This window comes from Gobius niger, assembly GCF_951799975.1.
Source record: "Gobius niger genome assembly, chromosome: 8".
Classification (NCBI taxonomy): Eukaryota; Metazoa; Chordata; class Actinopteri; order Gobiiformes; family Gobiidae; genus Gobius; species Gobius niger.
In genome coordinates this window covers 14,619,921-14,640,345 of record NC_136859.1, presented here as the reverse complement: position 1 = coordinate 14,640,345, position 20,425 = coordinate 14,619,921, and the positions used below count along the sequence as shown (strand labels likewise).

General features: G+C 40.8%; 2 protein-coding genes across 2 annotated transcripts; one reads left to right on the top strand and one right to left on the bottom strand.

Annotated features, from left to right (window-relative positions):
• Positions 1-48: 48 nt before the first annotated feature.
• tbrg4 (transforming growth factor beta regulator 4) lies at positions 49-6,370 on the bottom strand. The gene is made up of 11 exons (XM_079562084.1): positions 6,326-6,370; positions 5,415-5,906; positions 5,025-5,345; positions 4,780-4,954; positions 4,534-4,691; positions 4,351-4,461; positions 4,111-4,255; positions 3,718-3,969; positions 3,531-3,642; positions 3,328-3,442; positions 49-546 (listed from the first exon to the last, which is right to left on the bottom strand). The coding sequence occupies exons 2-11, from the start codon at positions 5,823-5,825 to the stop codon at positions 445-447; spliced, it is 1,902 nt and encodes a 633-aa protein (XP_079418210.1). The 5' UTR covers positions 5,826-5,906; positions 6,326-6,370; the 3' UTR covers positions 49-444.
• A 2,011-nt stretch (positions 6,371-8,381) lies between these two features.
• LOC306967244 (potassium-transporting ATPase alpha chain 1) lies at positions 8,382-20,172 on the top strand (the record flags this gene model as incomplete). The annotated part of the gene is made up of 24 exons (XM_079562187.1): positions 8,382-8,421; positions 8,497-8,601; positions 8,890-8,949; positions 9,029-9,232; positions 10,398-10,511; positions 10,604-10,738; positions 11,724-11,841; positions 11,922-12,190; positions 13,176-13,254; positions 13,326-13,445; positions 13,825-13,934; positions 14,034-14,168; positions 14,236-14,428; positions 14,948-15,123; positions 15,374-15,510; positions 16,474-16,624; positions 16,701-16,869; positions 16,998-17,152; positions 17,637-17,760; positions 18,463-18,608; positions 19,253-19,386; positions 19,790-19,891; positions 19,977-20,068; positions 20,144-20,172. Exons 1-24 carry the CDS (start codon positions 8,410-8,412, stop codon positions 20,170-20,172), a joined length of 3,069 nt encoding a protein of 1,022 aa, XP_079418313.1. The 5' UTR covers positions 8,382-8,409.
• Between the last annotated feature and the right edge of the window lie 253 nt (positions 20,173-20,425).

The following is a 20,425-nucleotide window of genomic DNA, read 5'->3' as shown; positions in this document are numbered from 1 at the left end:
GACCATGTCCAGCTTCACAAAATGCAATAAAAATGTTTTAATGTCCAAACAATTGCTGCAGACATGCTCACATTGATAATTTAAGAATCCAACACAGAAGACAACTTTTTTTTTTCCCCACAAGCAACAACCTACACGTTTCTCAAGTGATGCGTGGCTTTCAGGAGTTGATAACATAATTTTCACTCACGGACTTTGTGTTTATTCCCGTCTCAGCTCTAAACCTCTTGCTCATCATCTCCATGGAAACAGGGAAAGCCCCACACGTTGCCAAGGGAACCAAATTCATACATATATTTATATAATTTTCCCTTAACAAAATATGAGCCGTTTTTTTTTTTTTCTGGAACGCTGAGAACGTGGGCGTTAGTGTTCGTATTCCCCGTGGTCCCATTTAGTTGGGGAAGCTCTCGTTTAGCTGAGTTTGCACTATTGCCGTCCGTTTCATTTGGCCATGTCCTCCGCCACTGCTTTCCCAATTTTATCCTTCAGATATGATACTTTTTGGTAGTTGCTCTTGAGCTGGAGCCAGTCAAAGAACGGCACCTGCAAATGAACAAAAGAAACAACATGAATGACCACTTTGTTCTGTTTGGACTGAATGCATGATGATGAAAAGGAGCAGAAAGAAAGAGGGAGCGAGAAAGAGTTTGGACTGGCCTAGATGAGGCTGCTGTGAGCTGCTCAGGGCTCCATCTATAAAACAGACTGCACTGGGACCTGCCTGACTCCCAGCTCTAATTATATCTATTGTTTGCATGGCCTTCACACATCACATTCTGCTGGTACATCTCCGTTGCAGTAGGCAGCATATTAAAGGTATATAACACATGCTTGAAAATTAAAAGTGAGCTCAATTTTGACATAACAATACGATCAGTGAGCACCACAGATTATAAATGTAATCATCAGTTTGTGGGAGATTATCGCATCTGAATTTTGAAATTAATTTGTATGTGGCTGCCGGCGTGTTTTTTAGCTAACACTTTTGCAAAATACAACATTTTAAGCTAAAAACAAAACAAAAAGATAACTTAATTTGGAGTAAAACGGTTTAGAAAATGTGTGTATCAAAGTCAAAGGTAACAAAATAATGATATCAGTCATTGGCTCATTTGTCCATTGGAATGTATGGGCCATATGCATTGTGATATGTGATTTCTTCCTGGACATTAAGATAGGTGCTGTACTTCCTGTCCCATATCTTTTACATTCACGGTTAGCAGGGTCCCAAACAAATGAAGAGACAGCTCAGAATGTGGTGAAGGACAACTGTAACGTCACCTGCAACGTTTTACAAACATCATGTTCACTGTCAATCCTGCCCCAAAGGAAACGCCGATTCTTTTTTGCGCAGGCTCGTTCAAAACTTTGCGCTAGTGTGAGAGGGTGCAACGTTTGCAGTTTTTATTTTTAAAGATTTGTTTGTTTTTACTTGCATGTTTTTAATATATTTATGTTTTTAATGTCTGCATGTTTTGCACGCCTCATGCTGTATGCCCGAGACCCAATCAAGCCAGACCCAATCCGGAGCGTGCGGCAATCAAGGCACCTGTGGCCAAGGAGGCGTGGAGGACTTAAAAGGGGAGCACACGGAGCAGGAAGGGGGAAGCCATGTGGCCGCATGGCCCGTTGCGGCCACCGCCGCAGTCACGGCGGGGAAGAGAGACGTATTCGAGGGGCCGCAGCAGCCACACCAGGAGTTCGGGACGGACGGACGGCGCAATCGAGGGAAATGCGGGGCTGTGTGACGCGGTCGAGGCTGGACGAGCAGGCGGCTGGCAACGGGGGCAGGCAGGAGCACAGCAGAGGAGGAGGCGCAAGGAACGACCCGCGAAAGAGCACCACGACGCGAAATACCAGCAGCGGTGGAGTGAGGAGCTCTGCCTGCGCGGTGGGTACTATGTACTTGGATTAGGCTAGTGGTGCTCCTAAAGTTGGCCTATGGCGACGGGGTCTTGGGGCGCGTGTACTCTGCTGTGCTCTGTCCATCTGCCCAGGTACCCGGAGGTGGACGCCTCCCGCAATGGGGAGCGGTTGAGGTGCACCGGAGGACGACCCGCTGCGCTACTGGAGGCCGGAGACGCACCGTGGAGGACCTGCTGGCGCGCCCTCGTGTTGGGACGTATGGAGGCGCACAGGAGATGGCTCGTGTCCGTCCTGGATTTTACTTATCTTTTAGTTTATCTGTTTTTATAGGCCTTTTAGTAAATAAATGTAATTTTATACCCTTTTTTTTTTAGTCTTTCTTATTGGTTACACCCCATACAGCTCCCACATCAACTTTGTTATTTTCTTGTTTCTTGTTACTTTCATCATTGTCATATCCAAACCCCTCCATAAAACTCACTTCCACCTGTGACACTAGTTTGAATTTATTGCCTTATTTTAAGCAGGTCCAGTCACATCTGAACTTTCACTCACTGTCCTTTACAAAATCTTGAGCCATGGCTTCATTGTGTGGGACCCTGCAAATTTTGAATGTAAAAGATACAGGACAGGAAGGACAGAACTGATGCTACTGTCCAGGCGGAAATCACGTGGGGTCACTGTGCATATAGATAATTGCTTTTATGAAATATTATTATTATTGAGGTAATTAAATTAAAGGTTTGAATGACACACACTAATATAAATATATGCTGTATATATAATATATAATATACTTAAATATATAGGATATATACAATTATAAATATATAGGATATATATGATTATAAATATATAGGATATATATGATGAACATATGATGATATGATGAACTCCTTTGAAACGATTGGATCCGATTTTCGCCAGCTTTTGGTCGTGACGTATGTAATGCGCCCGAGTGAGTGAAGCAGCTATTATAACTCTTGGGAGCATTCCTTGCGCATCCCAAGGCTTCAATTTCAATATTTAGATATTTGGAAGTCAAGCCAGGACGGACGCTGAAGAGCTTTCTTTACTTTCGTATCCGCCGCCATTGCCAAACTACAACCAGCAAATGCTTGACATCCCCTACAACACCCACTGAGGTCAGACATGTAGGGAAATCATAATTGACCGGAGTTTACGGATGGCTAAGGCCAGGCTAGGTACAAACAGATTTTACTATGAATGAACTGAATTAAAAGTTTCCAAAAGTTATAAATCAATTATTAAACTGACATTCTGTGAAATTTCTGGAGCAATGCTTAGAAGTAGGCCTATAAAGACAACTTTTCACTCACAATTATGCCTCATACAATGTCATTGTCACAAAATGACATTAGCTAAGTATTCATGTATATCAGCCGGGTAGTCATAACATGATGATCCAGATGGCGTGTTATTTTAATTAAGCCTCACCTCCACAGTGATGAAACCCGCAAGCTGAAGGTGCCTCTTCATCATAACATACCGCCCCAAGAGGTCTTTACTCTTTGAGACAAAGTTGGGAAATTCCCAGGCCACAAAAGCAATTCTATAAAACATAGAAAAAATGTTTACAGTACTTTAACTACATTTTTTTGTTTTGAACAACGTGTTATGCTGGTTGTCACATGGCTCACCGTCGTGCTCCTTCAGGTAGAGGCTCATCTCCCCCTCCATTGGACAGATGTGGTGCTTTGAAAGACAACAGGGTCACTGGCTTGTTGTCACTGTCCACAACCATTTCACAATCTAATGTAATAAAACAATGTGTTATTTTGTTGTACAGAGCAGCCAAAATGTCCATCCTAAATCTCTGCTACTTGCCAAAAGTCCAACCGTAGAGTGTGTCAACACCAACGCGTAGAGCATCTGTCCCATTATCTACCAGAGAGTGCAAGGTTTCTCTGAGGCTGGTCTGTATGGGTGTGAGAGCGGGGCTGGGGCCATCGCGTCGAAGTGCAGCCAACGCAGTTTGAGAGGTTTTTGTGTTGAAGGATCCTGGATGCTCTAACTGAAGAGTTGCAGCGATGTGGAGGAGCTTCAAACGATAGTTTTCTCTTTGAGACGGGGCGCGTTCTGTTAAAGTTTCAAATGGATATTCAAATATCCATGCATAATCTTTCTAGCAGTTGAATCAGGAGTCTTGCTCAAAAAAGTGTGGAAGAAACATTGAAACATAACATAATATTGAAATTTTATTTTGCGGAAGCAGCTTACCTGCGAGAGTGGAGATGTGCTTCTCTTGTAAAAGAGGGATCAGATACTGTGGCCTGGCCTGCTGTAGTACACACAAGGACCATGCCACGTCTGTCCGAAGGAAAGGTTCAAGTTTGGAGAAAGAGTCCTTGAGGGAAGGGTGAACCTTTGTGAAATAGAACAAAGGCATTTCTATTGTTATCCTGAATCATGTCTAGGTTATAGGTAAAACAGCTGAACAGAAACCAATTTTAGTAATACCATGGTATAGAATGCATCTCCTTTACTTGGCTGGAAACCAAGTCGAGCAAATGTCATTAAAAGATTGGAGAGCTGATGAAGGCTGTACCTTGCATTGTTTGAAATATAGTGCTGTAAAAACAGAGAAGAGAAATTAATAAAAGGTATTAATTAAGACAAATACAAATGGAGGTCATATTTAACCTCAGCAAAGGCCTCAAACAGAGGGAAGTTGAGCCATTTGAGGAAACCAAATGACTTGGCGAGACGGACGACTTCTCCAGGGTAGAGCTCAGGAACTCTGGGTAACAGCTCTGAGGCCAAGCGCTGAAATACCTGAGTTTGGTGGAAATTCAGTTTTCCTAGGATGAAAATATATAAAATGAGAACTGTATCACTACCGTGTGTGCTGAGATTATGTTATATATGAGTACTGTTTACTCATTTTACCATATGCAAAAGCTATATCCAGCATCAGTGGAGTGGTGAAATCTAATGAGGATTTCTGGAGGAGGTGGTATGACAGAGCTCTGAACAGAGGAACAGACCGTCGACTTTGAGCAGCCAACGACACACAGACTTTGCGAATATCTTCTGCGGAGAAGCTTTCAGCAAGCTCCAAAGCCTAAACATTTTACAGCATTAAAAACAAGTTGCGCCTAATGTGAAAAATGAGTGTGCGTCACTACACAGACCTTATCTTCTAGTCTGTCAAGTAGAGTAGGGGGCATGCGTTCTCCTTTAGGCATCAGTACACACAGTGTTTTAACATCAGTGATTTCAGTCCAACGTAGTTCGAGCTGCTTTAAAGCAGCATTGACAATGGCCACATCTTCTTGTTCTTTCCTGCCAGCACCCCAGTCAATCAGATGTCCCAGCTGTTTGACACTAAGTCTGCGAATACGCCACAGCGTCTCTGTCTGAACAGAATTTAACACTGGGTCTGACGGAGGCCGGTTTATAATCCACAGACCTTGTAAGGCAGACACCAGATTGCTGTTCCACACTAAAGACACCTGCAAAAAAGAATGAGATGGAGACATCAGGACAATAGTCACAATTTCACAGGTGACATATATCATTACCTCCTGTGACAAAGTGTTCAAAATATCCTTCAGTCTGGGATCTTCCAAAAGTTCTGGAGGTTGCTCCTTAAACCTGCCTTTTGTTTTTATCACCAAATAAGTCCATCTTTTAAGTGCAGCGGCTGCTTGGTTGGCAGTTCCTGAAACTTCTGCCCACGCCTGCAGGATGTCCTCCGGTTCAGCCGCTTTATCTAACAGCTCATCCAGCTGGGTTTGTTTGGGCATGGCCAGGAAACCATCTACTGTCTTAACTGTCCTTCCTTCGCACATCAGTCTCTCTCCCACAGTGGGCCACAGAGAGGGCCTGTGCACCTCTGCAGACACATTGGGCAGCCGAGAAGTGACGGCAGGAGCCTGAGAGGAGGCCCTGCACAGCACCCGCAGACATCTGACCAGAACACGGCTGGCCATGGCTGTGGGACGTGGGACGAGGGCAGAAGAACCACAAGCACACCTTACTCTTCACAGGGACTGTCCCATCTCGTTGTTAATCTAAAATGGAGACGGAAATAAGTGTAAACACAGTAGTGTAAAAAAAACAAAAACGTTTAAGTGAAACCGACATGTAAGGGTTTTGAAAAGCGAAAGCTGCCTTTGATCGGTCAGTGTCCATTTTACCATAAAAGACACAATCCACAAAGCTTTGAAAGGACAGAAATTGAGCTCACAAGCCACAACTTTTATAGTAACATGTACATAAATATGACGTTATCTAAATTTGGCATATCGTGAAAACATTTAAAATTGTGTTGTTTCAAGTGAGGTTATTTCCACCTGACCTTGTGCGTGTAAGGTACCGTCAAAGAGGTGTAAATATCATTATATAAAGCTAAAGAGGTGTAATGCTGCAAAGACAATTTACGTCTTCTGTTCAGTAAGCAACGAACATCTTAGATTCGTAAATATTTTACCTTAGTATGAGAGAGTTTTTGCTGAAACCGGTTCACATGTTGGTTATGTGACAGCTCCAGTCGCAAGATTATGACGTCAGGCTTAAAGTCACGTGACTTACCCCTGCGACAACATAGAAATATACTGTTTTAATCCAAAAACCTTTACTTATATGTATTTATTATTTGCTAGCAAGATACTTATGCATCTAGGTTTATTGCGAATCAAAAACGACAAGTCAAGAAAAATATTTGCAGCTATGTTATCAGCTCAATTATTTAATTAATTAGTTTTTGCATTTCCAGCCTTATCTTTGTAAGCACAAAATATGGTCATTAGGCCCACACTCATACTACACTTAACCTGCGCTCCTCTTTTCACATAACTTAAACATAAGAACAGAGCGCAATATTTACAAAAAGGTGTTTACCGCCCACTAGTGACCAATGGCCTCCATGACATTTACAGCAAACGCTATGTATTTGTGCATTAGGCTCGACACCTGTTAATGAAGTGTATGGCTTTTATGTTGTGTGGATTTTTAGATGTGGTAAAAAGCAATTAAACTTGTATAGAAGTCAGCTATAAATCTGATACCGTTTCTTATCTTGCCTTCAATGTGTTTACCCTGCTCTGAAACTGGTTTTGTCCTACAGTATTTAAGGTGAGTGTGACCTTCCATCCATAAGAAGCAGACAGCAACGTGACTCTGCCAATGTTGCATCTGAAATAATTTGACTCAACTGAAATGACAGTCAGATCTCATCACTAGAAGCGCTTAACCTACTCATGGTCAGGGATGATGTATCCAGAGTTCACATTTTCGTGTGGCTCTTCCTGATACTTCAGATAGTATTATTGTATTTTTGCACAACCATGTATTTTTGTAACCTTATATTTTAGTAGGTTTGCTACATTTCATTGCGTTTTCTCTCATTTCGAATTTAAGATACAACTATGTTTGTATTTTATTGATAGACAAGAGACCTTCTTGTAGACAAGCAAGGGCTGCTCGATTATTGAAAAAAATAATAATCACAATTATTTTCGTCCTAATTGAAATCACGATTATTCAAACGATTATTTGTTGCCTTTAAAAAAGTATTTCTTTTATTTATATATTTATTAGTTAAAAAAAAAACTATGCTGAATATGTTCTGTTTTCTGAACAGTCATACAAGTACACATGATTTAAAGTATGCCTCGATTAAGGAGAGGTCTCTGTTTCACACCTGCCCCCTGCTGGCCAGCCCTCACACCTGCGCAACTGAGCAGCGCAGCCCCCCCAAAAAATCGATTATGCTAATTTTGTAATCGTTTAGTGTAATAATCGAAATTGTAATCGAATTCCGATTAATTGCACAGCCCTACGACAAGCTGATGACCATAACCTGGCATTGCATCTGTGTTAGAGATGAATCGACTGTGGCACCAGGTGGGACAAAGGATTAAGGCACAGCACACAATGACTTCCAGCTATAGCAACACAGCATCAGGTAATTCTCTGTCTGCTGTTCTGTACTGTCTCCAAGCTGTGGCTCAGGAGCTTAAGGCTCTCCAAAGTCTTTCTACATTTTTGCATAAGCTCAATGCGTTTCAATTTTGTTTACTGTTTTGGCAAAACTGCTCCAAGTCACATAATATAGATGCATTTTCTCTTGTCTCTGCACCTTTATGAACCTTTAAAATATTTTGCCACAGAATATTATGCACAAATGTCACCCTGTTAAACTCTTCAGTCAATGTTTATTGTATAGAGGCTGTAGTTTATTGAGGAGTGACATTGTACCGTTTTAACCTTGTGTTCTCCGCTCCAATCAGTTTATCACAAAAACGTGCAGTGGACAGATAAGAAATGCCAAATGCTTCAAACTGCCCATGATATGAGAGGCTGCATACGTGAATAACCTGTCTAAAGGTGACATTGACGGGGAGCAGGTGGAGTTGGTATAAAAGAATAGACTCCAACATTTTCCAGCTCCTCACATTGTCTTTGTTAATTGAGAACAACGGGGCTGACAAGAAGTTTGCCAAAATTTCGGGCCGGAAAAAGGATCGCGTGGTCTGGACCTCCATTGATTTGGGAGACCAGAAACCAGCAACCATGTCTAAAAAGGTAGTGATTGCCCATAAATGCATAGATTTGTGTTTCAGTCTATCAAAATCTTGTCAACACTCTTTCTACCTGTAGGAATCATATGACATGTTTGAGATGGATGGGGACTTTGATAAGAAGAAGAAGAAGAAAATGAAGAAAAAAGAAAAACTGGAGGGCATGAAGAAAGAAATGGACATTGTAAGACCTAACTTTTCTGAATGTAACAGATATTTGGTTCAGTGACAGTCTCTTTTTTACATATTGGATAATTAGATTTGTAGTTTTGTTCTTTTATAATATTAACCAGCTTATTTCATTTATATAACTTTTTTTTAACTGACTATAAAGTAAAATTATAAAATCCTACTGAACTGATTGACCCCTTTATACATGGGGGCCCCGTACCCCATTGCCCACCCCTTTGACACTTCCCTGCATAGGACAAATAAACGTTTTCTTGAACATTTTCTCCATTTACCCCTTTAGGATGACCATGAAATTACAATTGAAGAGCTCGAAATGAGATACAACACAAGCGTCACGAAGGTAAGAAACTTCAAATAATGCTTTTCTTTGCGAAGCCTCTGAGATGTTTAACCTTGTGGCACTTTTTCACTCTGCGCAGGGCATGACCACAACCTTTGCGCGTCAGATTTTGGAGCGGGACGGTCCTAATGAGCTGAAACCCCCCAAAGGCACTCCGGAGTATGTCAAGTTTGCGCGGCAGTTGGCTGGAGGTCTGCAGTGTCTGATGTGGGTGGCTGCTGTCATCTGCTTCATTGCTTTTGGGATTGAAATGGCGAAAGGAGACATCACCAGCTTCGACAACGTGAGTTTGTCTTTCTCCTATCAATGAAACCGTCTCCAGTGCTTAAAGGTAACTTACCAATTAGGGATTTACTTGACGATGTTGATGTTTGTTTGAGAAGGACCATAGACTGTAAAATAACAATGGACTTAATGCGGCCGACTTCTTCCTGTAACCGTAAGGAAATGGGGGCTGGCTCTGGAAGTTCCTGGATCCGAAGGACTTTACATTGAAGCTTTTGGCCTCTCTTTAAGTCATTTTTTCCTTTTGTTATTTAAAATGTCCCCACCTATTCAATACAGGGGAGCTGGCACCAAAAACACTTCAAATTGCTAGCACGGCTGAGCTTCATTAGCCCGCAATGAACGCTATGGGGCACCCTTTGTCCATCACTATTTAACTTCATTTATTTATTTATTTAATATGGACATAGCAATGACAGATGCATTGTTTAAAGTGTTATAGCACATGTGCTAATTTTCGACACTTGTCCATAGGCGGCTTTTAGGTTACAAAGCTAAAACACATTATTAAAGAAGGTTACAATAAAACAGATTATTAAACAAGATAAGGCACATTTTACACATAAAATGATGTCATTCTCGCATTAGTCTAGCATTTGATATTTAAGTATTCTCTCCTATGTTCTTCTGCAAATACTCAGGAAATTGTGCAATCAACAAAAGAACAGGATAATGTGCAAACGAGTAATAGTGAATGGGGTATCTTATGTCCAATGAATAATAATAATTTTAAAAAAACTATACATTATGAATTATGAAAAAAAAAATAGAACAGGCTATTATTAGACTAGGTATTAAAAGTATCAAAATGCCAACATAGTTAAAACTTTACAGTCAAACATCTAAATTATCCATGGATTTCATTGATAGATTTAGTGTTGTATAATTGTGTTAAGAATCCTGTGACAAGGCTTCTGTCTCATGACTTCACTGTTTATGGACCCAGTTTTGAGGAATTTGGGGGATTGAAAAAATAGAAAGTCTTTAATTCCCATGAAACGGCAAATGTCCCGATTTTACGTCACTTGAGAATGCGATACAAGGATCCAGCCGGTCTGATAATGACGAGTGATTGAAGAAAAATGGCTGTAGCCAAAATGAAAATCCAACAAGAGTTGGTTTGGCACCGTCCTCCAGTGAAGTCATATGTCTTCCTTTAACAGCTATATTTGGCCATCACCCTGATCGCTGTCGTGGTGGTCACTGGTTGTTTCGGTTACTACCAAGAGTTCAAGAGCACTAACATCATCGCCAGCTTCAAAAATCTGGTGCCGCAGGTCAGTGATCATTGACTTTTCACTTCCCTATTGCTTATCCAAATGTGACAAATGTGACTGTGTCTTACTATACATTTGAAACACAATCTCAGCAAGCTGTGGTGATCCGCGATGGCCAGAAGAACCAGATCAACGCGAACGAGCTTGTGGTGGGAGATCTGGTGGAGATTAAAGGCGGAGACAGGGTTCCAGCTGATGTCAGAATCATCACCGCCCAGGCCTGCAAGGTGCACTTTATTTACTATTATATTATTATTTACCATTTCCTTATACTGTATTTGTTTGTTTATTTGATACTTCATTTGTTTTTTCTAGAAGTGAATAAAATGTGTCTTGTCCAGCTATAGTTCTTGTTGTTTATCAGTAGTTTCTACAGTATTTGTTTGTTGCTCATGAGATAATATTAGAGAGCAAATAAATTGTGCAAGTCTATTCTTTAAAGGTGCATTATGCAACTTTTTATGTTGAAAAAAATAAATTAGTATATGTGTTTACTTGACCTTCTAGTGACTCACCGGCTGTATGAGTGGTCAGCATGGCACCTTTACTGTCCATCACAGTGGTCTCTACAACACTCCAAGATCACTTGTTTTGTAGGTTTTTGTAGGTTTTTTGATGAGTCAGCGGTGAAAACCTTCCAAAACAATTGATCCTGGAGTGTCACTGTGATGGAAAGTAAAGGCGCCATGCTGACCAAGGTCAAATACACTTTTTCTTTTTTCACATAAAAAGTTGCATAATGCACCTTTAACCTCTTAACCCCCGCCTTAACCAAGTGTATTTTTCCCCATTCGGCTTTACCCAAATCTAAAAGTTTCTCAACTGGAGCTCGTAGCCTAAAAGGCCAGAGTAGCGCCTCGTTTGAAGCCGAGAGCTACAAAACTGATCTAAGCTTTCAATTTCTTTTTCATCTCATTTTTGCCACTATTTTGTTGAGTTTTTGTGACTTTTTTGCTGCATTTTCATTGCTTTTTTGTCACATTTTTCTCTTTTGAAGCTTTTTTTTTAGTCACTTTTGATTTTTTTTATGTGTTTTCATCCTCGTTTCTTCTCGTTTTTGTTGCCATTTTGACGCTTTTTTCAAGAAACCTTAGGTTTGTGTAAAGCCAAACTGGAGATAATGAGCTTGGTTCAGGTGGGGGTTAAGAGGTTAATTCAGCCCCAAATATAAATGACTGCAACTGTTCTTGTAAATGTGAAATAAAATTGCAGGTGGACAACTCATCATTAACCGGAGAGTCTGAGCCACAGACCCGGAGCCCCGAGTGCACTCACGAGAACCCCCTGGAGACCCGAAACATCGCCTTCTTCTCTACAACCTGTCTGGAAGGTACAGACAGTAGGAAGAAAATAAGCTTCATCGCAACACGTACAGATGTTTACTAAAGTTTCCTATGTTCTTGCTCTTAGGTGTAGCCACTGGCGTCATCATCAACACCGGCGACCGCACCATCATTGGTCGGATCGCGAGTCTGGCCAGTGGAGTTGGCAATGAGAAGACGCCCATCGCCATAGAGATCGAACACTTCGTGGACATCATCGCTGGACTGGCCATCTTCTTCGGCTTCACTTTCTTTGTTGTGGCCATGTTCATCGGATACGCATTCCTGGAAGCGATGATCTTTTTCATGGCTATTGTGGTGGCTTATGTCCCCGAGGGCCTGCTTGCAACTGTGACCGTGAGTAAAAACGAAAACATTTGTTATAAAAAGGTTTCTATCAGAGCTATTGACCGCACCAAGAAACCAAATGATGGGTCAAAGCCTTGAACACATTGTATGGTTTGTACACGGTTCCCAAAGCGTTTCTCTGATGTCAGTTCACTGGGAACATTCTTGCGTTTTTTAACCTCTTAACCCCTGCCTTAATCAAGTGCGTTTTCTCCAGTTCAGCTTTGCCCAAATCTAAAAGGTTACAGCCTATAGGCCAGTGGAAAGCCTCATTTAAAAGCTAAGACCTACTGCATTTTTGTCACTTTTTCACCACTTTTCTGTCACACTTCTGTTGCTTTTTTGTCACTATTCTATAGAGTTCAGGAAATTCTACAGTTACCATGGAGATCCGCCATCTTTGCAGCTGTTAGCATACATTTCCATTGACTAACATTAGCTATAAACAGTATAAAAAGTGGAGGAAAAAAGCTGTGGAACAACTCCGTTTGTTGCTGAGTTACTGCTGGTAAATACATCTAACTCACTGTGGTGTCCAAGTGTTAATGTGAACAATGACTCCAGTATTTTAACTTTTAAAATCTCCATTAGTTTACTATTGCTGCTAATCCCATAATGCTTAGCGACATGACATCACATTCCCAAAATCTATTGCTCTTATGTGGCTTTTTTGTTGTGTTTTTGTCTCGCATTTTTGTCACGTTTTTGTCGCTCTTTTGTTGCATTTGCAACCTTGTTTTCATCTTTTATTCAAGAAGCTTTTAGATTTGGGTAATGCCAGACTGGAGAAAATGCACTTGGTTAAGCTGGGGGTTAAGAGGTTACACAGCGGACGTGATTTTTGTACTTTTGCAGTGTGTTATATCTGCTTTTTTTTAATAATGAAGTTTATATATTTTTCAGTGGAACAGTGTCCTATCTGTTACCAAATCTTTGTTATATTCGGAGCCACTTGTTTTGATATTATAAAGTTAACCTGCTAATTTCTCAACAGGTGTGCTTGTCGCTAACGGCTAAACGTCTGGCCCGAAAGAACTGTGTGGTGAAAAACCTGGAGGCTGTCGAGACACTGGGTTCGTGCAGAGACTGTAGAATAGCAGTTGTCACTATAGTATTGTTGTATATCACTGCTCTGTTACTTCAGGCTCCACATCAGTGATCTGCTCCGATAAGACTGGCACCCTGACCCAAAACAGGATGACTGTGGCTCACCTGTGGTTTGATAATCACATCCACGCGGCCGACACCACTGAGGACCAGTCAGGTACGCTCAAATCAAGAACTTTGGGGGGAAAATCCTACTGAGAACTAAGTGAGATATGTGTTTGATGATTAATGTATTCAGACCAACAAAATATAGAAAAATGTATCAGTATCAGTGTATAATTGAAATTAAGTCAAAATAATATAATATTATGATAACAGGGGGCGCAAAGAAACAACACAACCTTTGAAATCTTGTCATATATGAACTTTATTTGTCACCTGTATACTTACACAGGGAGGAAAATCATTTTACTCAAGTACAAGTAAGACGTATGATTTGATAAAAAATACTACAATACTACGATTTCTTGTAGTAGTAGTAGATGTACTTGAATAAATGTTTCTGGCCATTCAAATACTGACCCTGTTCCTTTCAGGTCAGTCTTTCGATCAGTCGTCAGACACTTGGCGCTCTTTGGCTCGAGTGGCTTCTCTCTGCAACAGAGCCACATTCAGACCGGACCAGGAGGGAATCCCCGTCCCACGGGTACAGTCAATATACTGTACAACACAAGTGGGCAATATACTGTCCACTGTCAATATAAGTGCGTGCTTTGACTTGTTGTTGTTTCTGTTTGTGGATCAGAGGATTGTGGTGGGAGATGCTTCAGAGACAGCTTTACTTAAGTTCACTGAGCTGACCATAGGAAACATTATGGAGTACAGAAACCGCTTCAAGAAGGTGGTGGAGGTGCCTTTTAATTCTACCAATAAATTCCAGGTGAGTTGTTTTACATGGACACAAGTGTCTGTCTGATTACAAATCTAAAACTAGTTCTTCTGTGTAGCTGTCTGTCCATGAACTAGACGATCCCTTAGACCTGCGTTACCTGTTAGTGATGAAGGGCGCCCCGGAGCGCATCCTCGAACGCTGCTCCTCCATTTTAATACAAGGCCAAGAGCTGCCCCTGGACCAACAATTGAAGGAGTCCTTTCAGACGGCGTACATGGACCTGGGCGGGCTGGGGGAGAGAGTACTGGGTAAGAGAGTCAGTTACTCAATAGGACTGTTGCTAATGACTACTTCAGTAACTAACATTATTATTAAGATTACTTAAAGATTGCTACTGAATGAGTAAAATGTCTACGGGAAATTAACAGAATACACAAGAGTTTTCTGACTGGTTCACTTTGTTATATTCTCTTGAAATTGTATGAAATGGGAGCAGGACCAGACAGTTTTACTCTGAATACATGAAGTCAGGCAGCGGGCCAGGTTCTTAATGGAGATTATATATAATTATACATTGTTCAAGTTCCTTATTTTCTTATTGATGATTTAGGAGTGCTATAGTCACAATTCATCTTTTTAGTTATTGTTTTTCTGACCTCTTTTGGGATTTTCCTCTAAAACTACTTTAGTCATGAGCTAGTCATACTTTTGACCTTGAAGGTTACACCTGACTAGACGCTGTCCTGTCATAGACTGGGTTTAGATCTGGCGGGATTGTTACTGTTTGATGTGATTAACTGGTCCCTTCACTTGTTCTTTCCTCTTAGGTTTTTGTCACGTGTATCTGAATGAGAAAGAGTTTCCCAGAGGTTACAGCTTTGACGCAGATGAGATGAACTTTACCACGTCCGGACTGTGTTTTGCTGGTTTGATCTCGATGATTGACCCGCCCAGAGCCACGGTGCCAGACGCTGTGATGAAGTGCAGAACGGCCGGCATCAGGGTAAAGCTCAGTCTGACACTGAAAATGTTCAAATTACGGTTTTATTCTTTTAAAAAAACACCTGTTATATAGTGTTCATTTTCAGTTTGTGCATAATAAAAGAAGTAAATTTAAGTGGTCTGAAAACTTCCAGTATCAGCCCTGTTGATACTCGAGTAGCACTATGTCACAAACCCCATCTGAATGAATGAATGAATGAATGAATGAATGAATGATAAACCATCTGAATGATCGGTGTTTAACTTTTCAGGTTGTCATGGTAACCGGGGATCATCCCATTACAGCGCGGGCGATCGCGGCCAACGTGGGCATCATCTCTGAAGGCAGCGAGACGGTGGAGGACATCGCACAAAGGAAACGCATTCCTGTCGAACAAGTCAACAAGAGGTACCGAGTCGCCGACCTGGCTGTTAATAGTAAACAAGGATTTTTTATTTTATTTTTTTAACTTAAAGTCGGATATGACGCGTGCACTTTCTGTCTGTATTCAGGCATGTTATACCTCATACAAAAAGCCTTTGAGTTTGAGTCCTGATTCATTGCCAATGGACAGTCCATATCTTTTTCATATGCTTCAGACACTTGATATTCACTACAATTCTTTATTATTGGTGAACTGTGCGCACATTTTTAGACGAAGTAGGAAATGACCAGAACAGACATTTTCTTTGCCAAGTTTTATCATGATGATTCATATGCTCATTATGACTAGAATGGCTGGAAATGGTACAAGGGTCCTGAAAAGACATTCGTATATAGGGCTGGGTACCATTACACTTTTCCCCATACTAAGATATTTGTCATATAGAACCAGAAAACAGAGCAATAATGTTTGGAAGATCTGTAAACGTACAATATCGGGTTCAATGTCAGGAAATGAGTGAAATTGTGGCAAAAAGTTGGAAAGATTGTGTGAAAAATGAACAAAAAAATAAGAATAAAAAATGGGGGGAAATTTGGAAAAAATAGGAGAAAACATGGAAAATATTCGTAATAAAAAATGGTAAAAATTATTCAAAAAATATTGGGGAAAAATAAGGAGATTTTTTTGTAAACCAAGTCACTTCCTTTAATGCTGACCCTGTCAACAGTGTCAAAGCTGTTTTTTGTTTTTTTTCTCATTAACTGCTTTCGATGCTTTTATTTCTTCGATCCCAGTAGTACCTAAACTTTTATTTCGATACCATACCAATATCGTCTAAAGGGACTATACCTGATTTTGAACCCTTTTAGTCAGAATGTGACGAAATGGGTATTTTTGCCGTCACAGCCGTCCTTCAGAGTCAACATGTGACGAAAAACATATATTATTAAGAATATTATTTAAAAAATACTGTTGTTTTGATGCAGGGACGCCCGGGCTTGTGTTATCAGCGGTGGTCAGCTGAAAGACATGACCAGTGATGAGTTGGACGAGGCGCTCAGAAACCATCCCGAAATGGTGTTTGCCAGAACGTCTCCGCAGCAGAAACTCATCATCGTGGAGAGCTGCCAGCGCCTGGTGCGACACAAATCTTTTCACCAAACTTTTGCACTTCATAAAAACACCCACACACTTGTTTACCTCATTTCTTCAGGGCTCTATAGTTGCAGTAACAGGCGACGGTGTGAATGACTCCCCGGCACTGAAGAAAGCCGACATCGGTATTGCTATGGGCATTGCCGGCTCGGACGCGGCTAAGAACGCGGCAGACATGATTTTACTGGATGACAACTTTGCTTCCATCGTCACTGGGGTGGAGCAAGGTATTATTCTGATAGCAAGAAATTCATTATTAGATAAAACAAGACCTTAGTTAGTGGCGCAGAGTCCACAATGCTGAACGTGTCTGAATGAAACTGCTCCTAAAGGTTGTATGAACATGTCTCTGTAGGTCGCCTTATCTTTGACAACCTGAAGAAATCCATTGCGTACACTCTGACCAAGAACATCCCTGAGCTGACTCCTTATCTCATCTACATCACCGTAAGCGTGCCTTTGCCTCTGGGCTGCATCACCATCCTCTTCATCGAGCTGGCCACGGACATTGTAAGCCCATCGTCAAAACATATTGCTGTATAATACATAATGAACAATGTTTTTGTGAATGTATTACTGTTGGCCCCTCCATGAACCGCCACCTTAACGTGGTGGAGGGGTTTGAATACCCGAATGATCCTGGGGGCTCTGTTGTCGGGGGCTTCGTGCCCCTGGTAGGGTCTCCCATGGCAAACAGGCTGGAATCATGAGGCCATCCTTCCGTGGACTCACCACCTGCAGAAGGAGCCATAAGGGGCTGATGCAATGTTATTCGGGCAGCTCCAACAGTTGCCCCCACGACCCGGGAACGGAAAAGTGGAAGAAAATGGATGGATGAATGGATGAATGGATGGATGGATGGATGGATGGATAGATGGATGGATGGAAGGAATGGATGGATGGATGGATGGATGGATATTACTGTTGGGTGGTTTAGGATTTTTACCAATCGAAGAGACCTAAAAAGTGTCTGAAACCACTTCATCCCACACAGTTCCCCTCGGTCTCCCTGGCCTATGAGAAAGCTGAGAGCGACATCATGCACCTGAAGCCTCGTAACCCACGGCGCGACCGACTGGTAAATGAAGCTCTGGCCGCCTACTCTTACTTTCAGATCGGTAAGCAATACGGCATGAATTACTGGAGTCTTATACAAGTCTTATACTGTTTCACACTAAAAGTCCTGTGACCCCCACTTTAGGAACCCCTGACATAGAAAATACTCTCCATGTTTCCTGGTAATGAAATCTTAGGGTTAATTAGGTTAACCTCTTGCCCTCCATCACAACCGAGCACATTTTCTTCAGTTCAGTTTTACCCAAATCTAAAAGCTTGTTGTCTGGAGAGCAACATGTGAAAGACCTAAAAGTGATTGTAGCTTTCTTGTCACGATGTCGCCACCTTTTTGTTACATTTTTGTCGTGGTTTTTGTGGCTTTTTTGTGTCATTTTTTTTTTAACATGTTTTCATCTCTTTTATTTTTTTATGGTCACTTTTTTGTTGCGTGATTTTTTGTCATGTTTTTCTCTCTTTTTAAAAAAAAAATTTTGCGCATTTTTCTTGCTTTTTGGCAGTTTTTTTGTTGCTTTTTCATAGCTTTTATCATTTACTTTTGGTCACGTTTTGGTTGCTATTTTGAGTATGTTTTTTGTTAAGATTTTCTGTGCTCAGTTCAGGTGGGGGTAAAATTGTCTGCCCTCTTTACCATAGAATGAATGTCCCATAATGACCATGATCTAATGTTATTTCCATCCTAATACAATCCTAAATTGCTCATATATAACAGTCTCCGAGTCTGATTGTCCTTTGGTTTGTTTTAGGTGCAATCCAGTCCTTTGCAGGTTTTACCGACTACTTCGCAGCCATGGCGCAGGAGGGCTGGTACCCGCTCCTGTGCGTCGGTCTGCGCTCCCAGTGGGAGAATGTGCAACTGCAGGATGTACAGGACAGTTACGGGCAGGAATGGGTAAGAGCATTAATACATTGGGCTCAAAGACGCTGTAATAGGATCAATTCAGTTAACAGGTGGCACTTCACTTTACAGCACAGTAATACCAGGGCAATAGGATATACTGTAGGCCAGAGGGTCAGGTCATAAATTATATTATTTGAGCAAAATAAATGGTCTAATATCATCAAATATGACTGAGTAAGGACTACAGGTGCATTAAACACTCCAATTTCAGTTCATGGCCCGACTACAGCTCACGCAGGGGGGGCTTCAAGGAAAAAAGGTTGGGGACCACTGCTGTAATGCAATATAACACCAATGTAGCGCAATGCAAATGTAAATTGTTGTTATCACAATATTAGGTGACGTAAAATCCATATTACTAAGGTCAGACAATATATCGCAGATAAAAGTTAAGTTTAAGTAATGTTTTTCCAAATTTTGTTCAGTTTTAGCCATGTTTAGATCCTTATGTAATGTTTAGTTAGTTTAGTACACATCATGCTGAATGATGTCTAAATGATTGGACTGTGTTGAGATGTAAAATATCACATTAAAATTCTAATCCCAATGTTCAAGGCAGTTATCGAATATCACATGTTTTGTTCTCACATTGTGCTGCCCTACTATCAAATCAATGACCCTGTCCTGTATTGCAGACCTACAGTCAGCGATTGTACCAGGAATACACCTGCTACACAGTGTTTTTTGTCAGTATAGAGATCTGCCAAATTTCAGATGTGTTGATCAGAAAGACCCGGCGCTTGTCTGTGTTCCAGCAAGGATTATTCAGGTAAAAACCTAAGAGTCTGTGACAGTGATGATACTATTTATAGTTTAGGCAAGTACACAAAAAAACTAAACATAAGAGTAGATGATGCAGCGGAAGTAATAATATTACTATTAGTAAGTTTAACAGTAAATTCAAGCTAAGTTAATTACATAACTAACAGGTGTATTAATTGGTGAAAAATACTCCTCTCATTACACAAAACAAATAATAGAAATAGCATTGTTGGCTTAGGATGAGGAGCATGTTTGCTTTTGCTGCCATGTTTTATGAGTAAGTTGTGTATACTGTATATGTTATGTGTATGTGTAGTTTTACAACAGTTTCATGTATTTTGTGACAGCAATGTGTAATCTGGAAATATCTGCTGTGTGGCTTTAATAATGAGTCATATTTCCATCTGAAGGAACAAGGTTCTTGTAACAGCCATCGTCTTCCAGATCTGTTTGGGAAATCTTCTGTGCTATTGCCCAGGAATGCCCAATATTTTTAACTTCATGCCGATAAGGTACTGCCCAAAGTCAAAAAGCAGTCATGTAAAACAACATCTACACAGCAATGGTCAAGTTAAAAATGTTTTCCTTCTTATTCAGGGTTCAGTGGTGGTTTGTTCCCGTTCCATACGGGATTTTAATCTTTGTGTATGACGAGATCAGAAAGCTGGGAGTCAGGAGAAATCCAGGGAGTACGTTTTAAACCTTTGACAACATAAAAGTATTTCAGTAGCAGAATGTAATGTGTAATGTTTTTACTGCATCAGGTTGGTGGGACCAGGAGTTATATTATTGAAGAAGAAGTTAACCATGCAAGAAGGTAACAAGCAGTGAAGACGCAAAGATAAACATTTACATGTCATCTGAAACTCAAATACCAATGTTATGTTTGCATTGTATTTTATTGTCACATTAATAAAATCACCTGTGGCCACAATGAAATGCAGTGTTCAGGTATGTCTAAGATTGTGGTTGATATCTGTGTTGAATGTTAACTTTTTGGGGCATCTTAAGGCAAACCGATCCTTTTAGTAAAAGGGTGTGTGACA

Bases quoted from the DNA above. Each gene is read 5' to 3' on its own strand.
- tbrg4 (XM_079562084.1), bottom strand. From the start codon at position 5,825: ATGGCCAGCCGTGTTCTGGTCAGATGTCTGCGGGTGCTGTGCAGGGCC. The intron at 3,643-3,717 runs GCAAGTAGCAGA...TTATTACATTAG, and splicing joins ACTCTACGGTTGGACTTTTG to ATTGTGAAATGGTTGTGGAC. The intron at 547-3,327 runs GTGAGGCTTAAT...GTTCATTTGCAG, and splicing joins CGGGTTTCATCACTGTGGAG to GTGCCGTTCTTTGACTGGCT.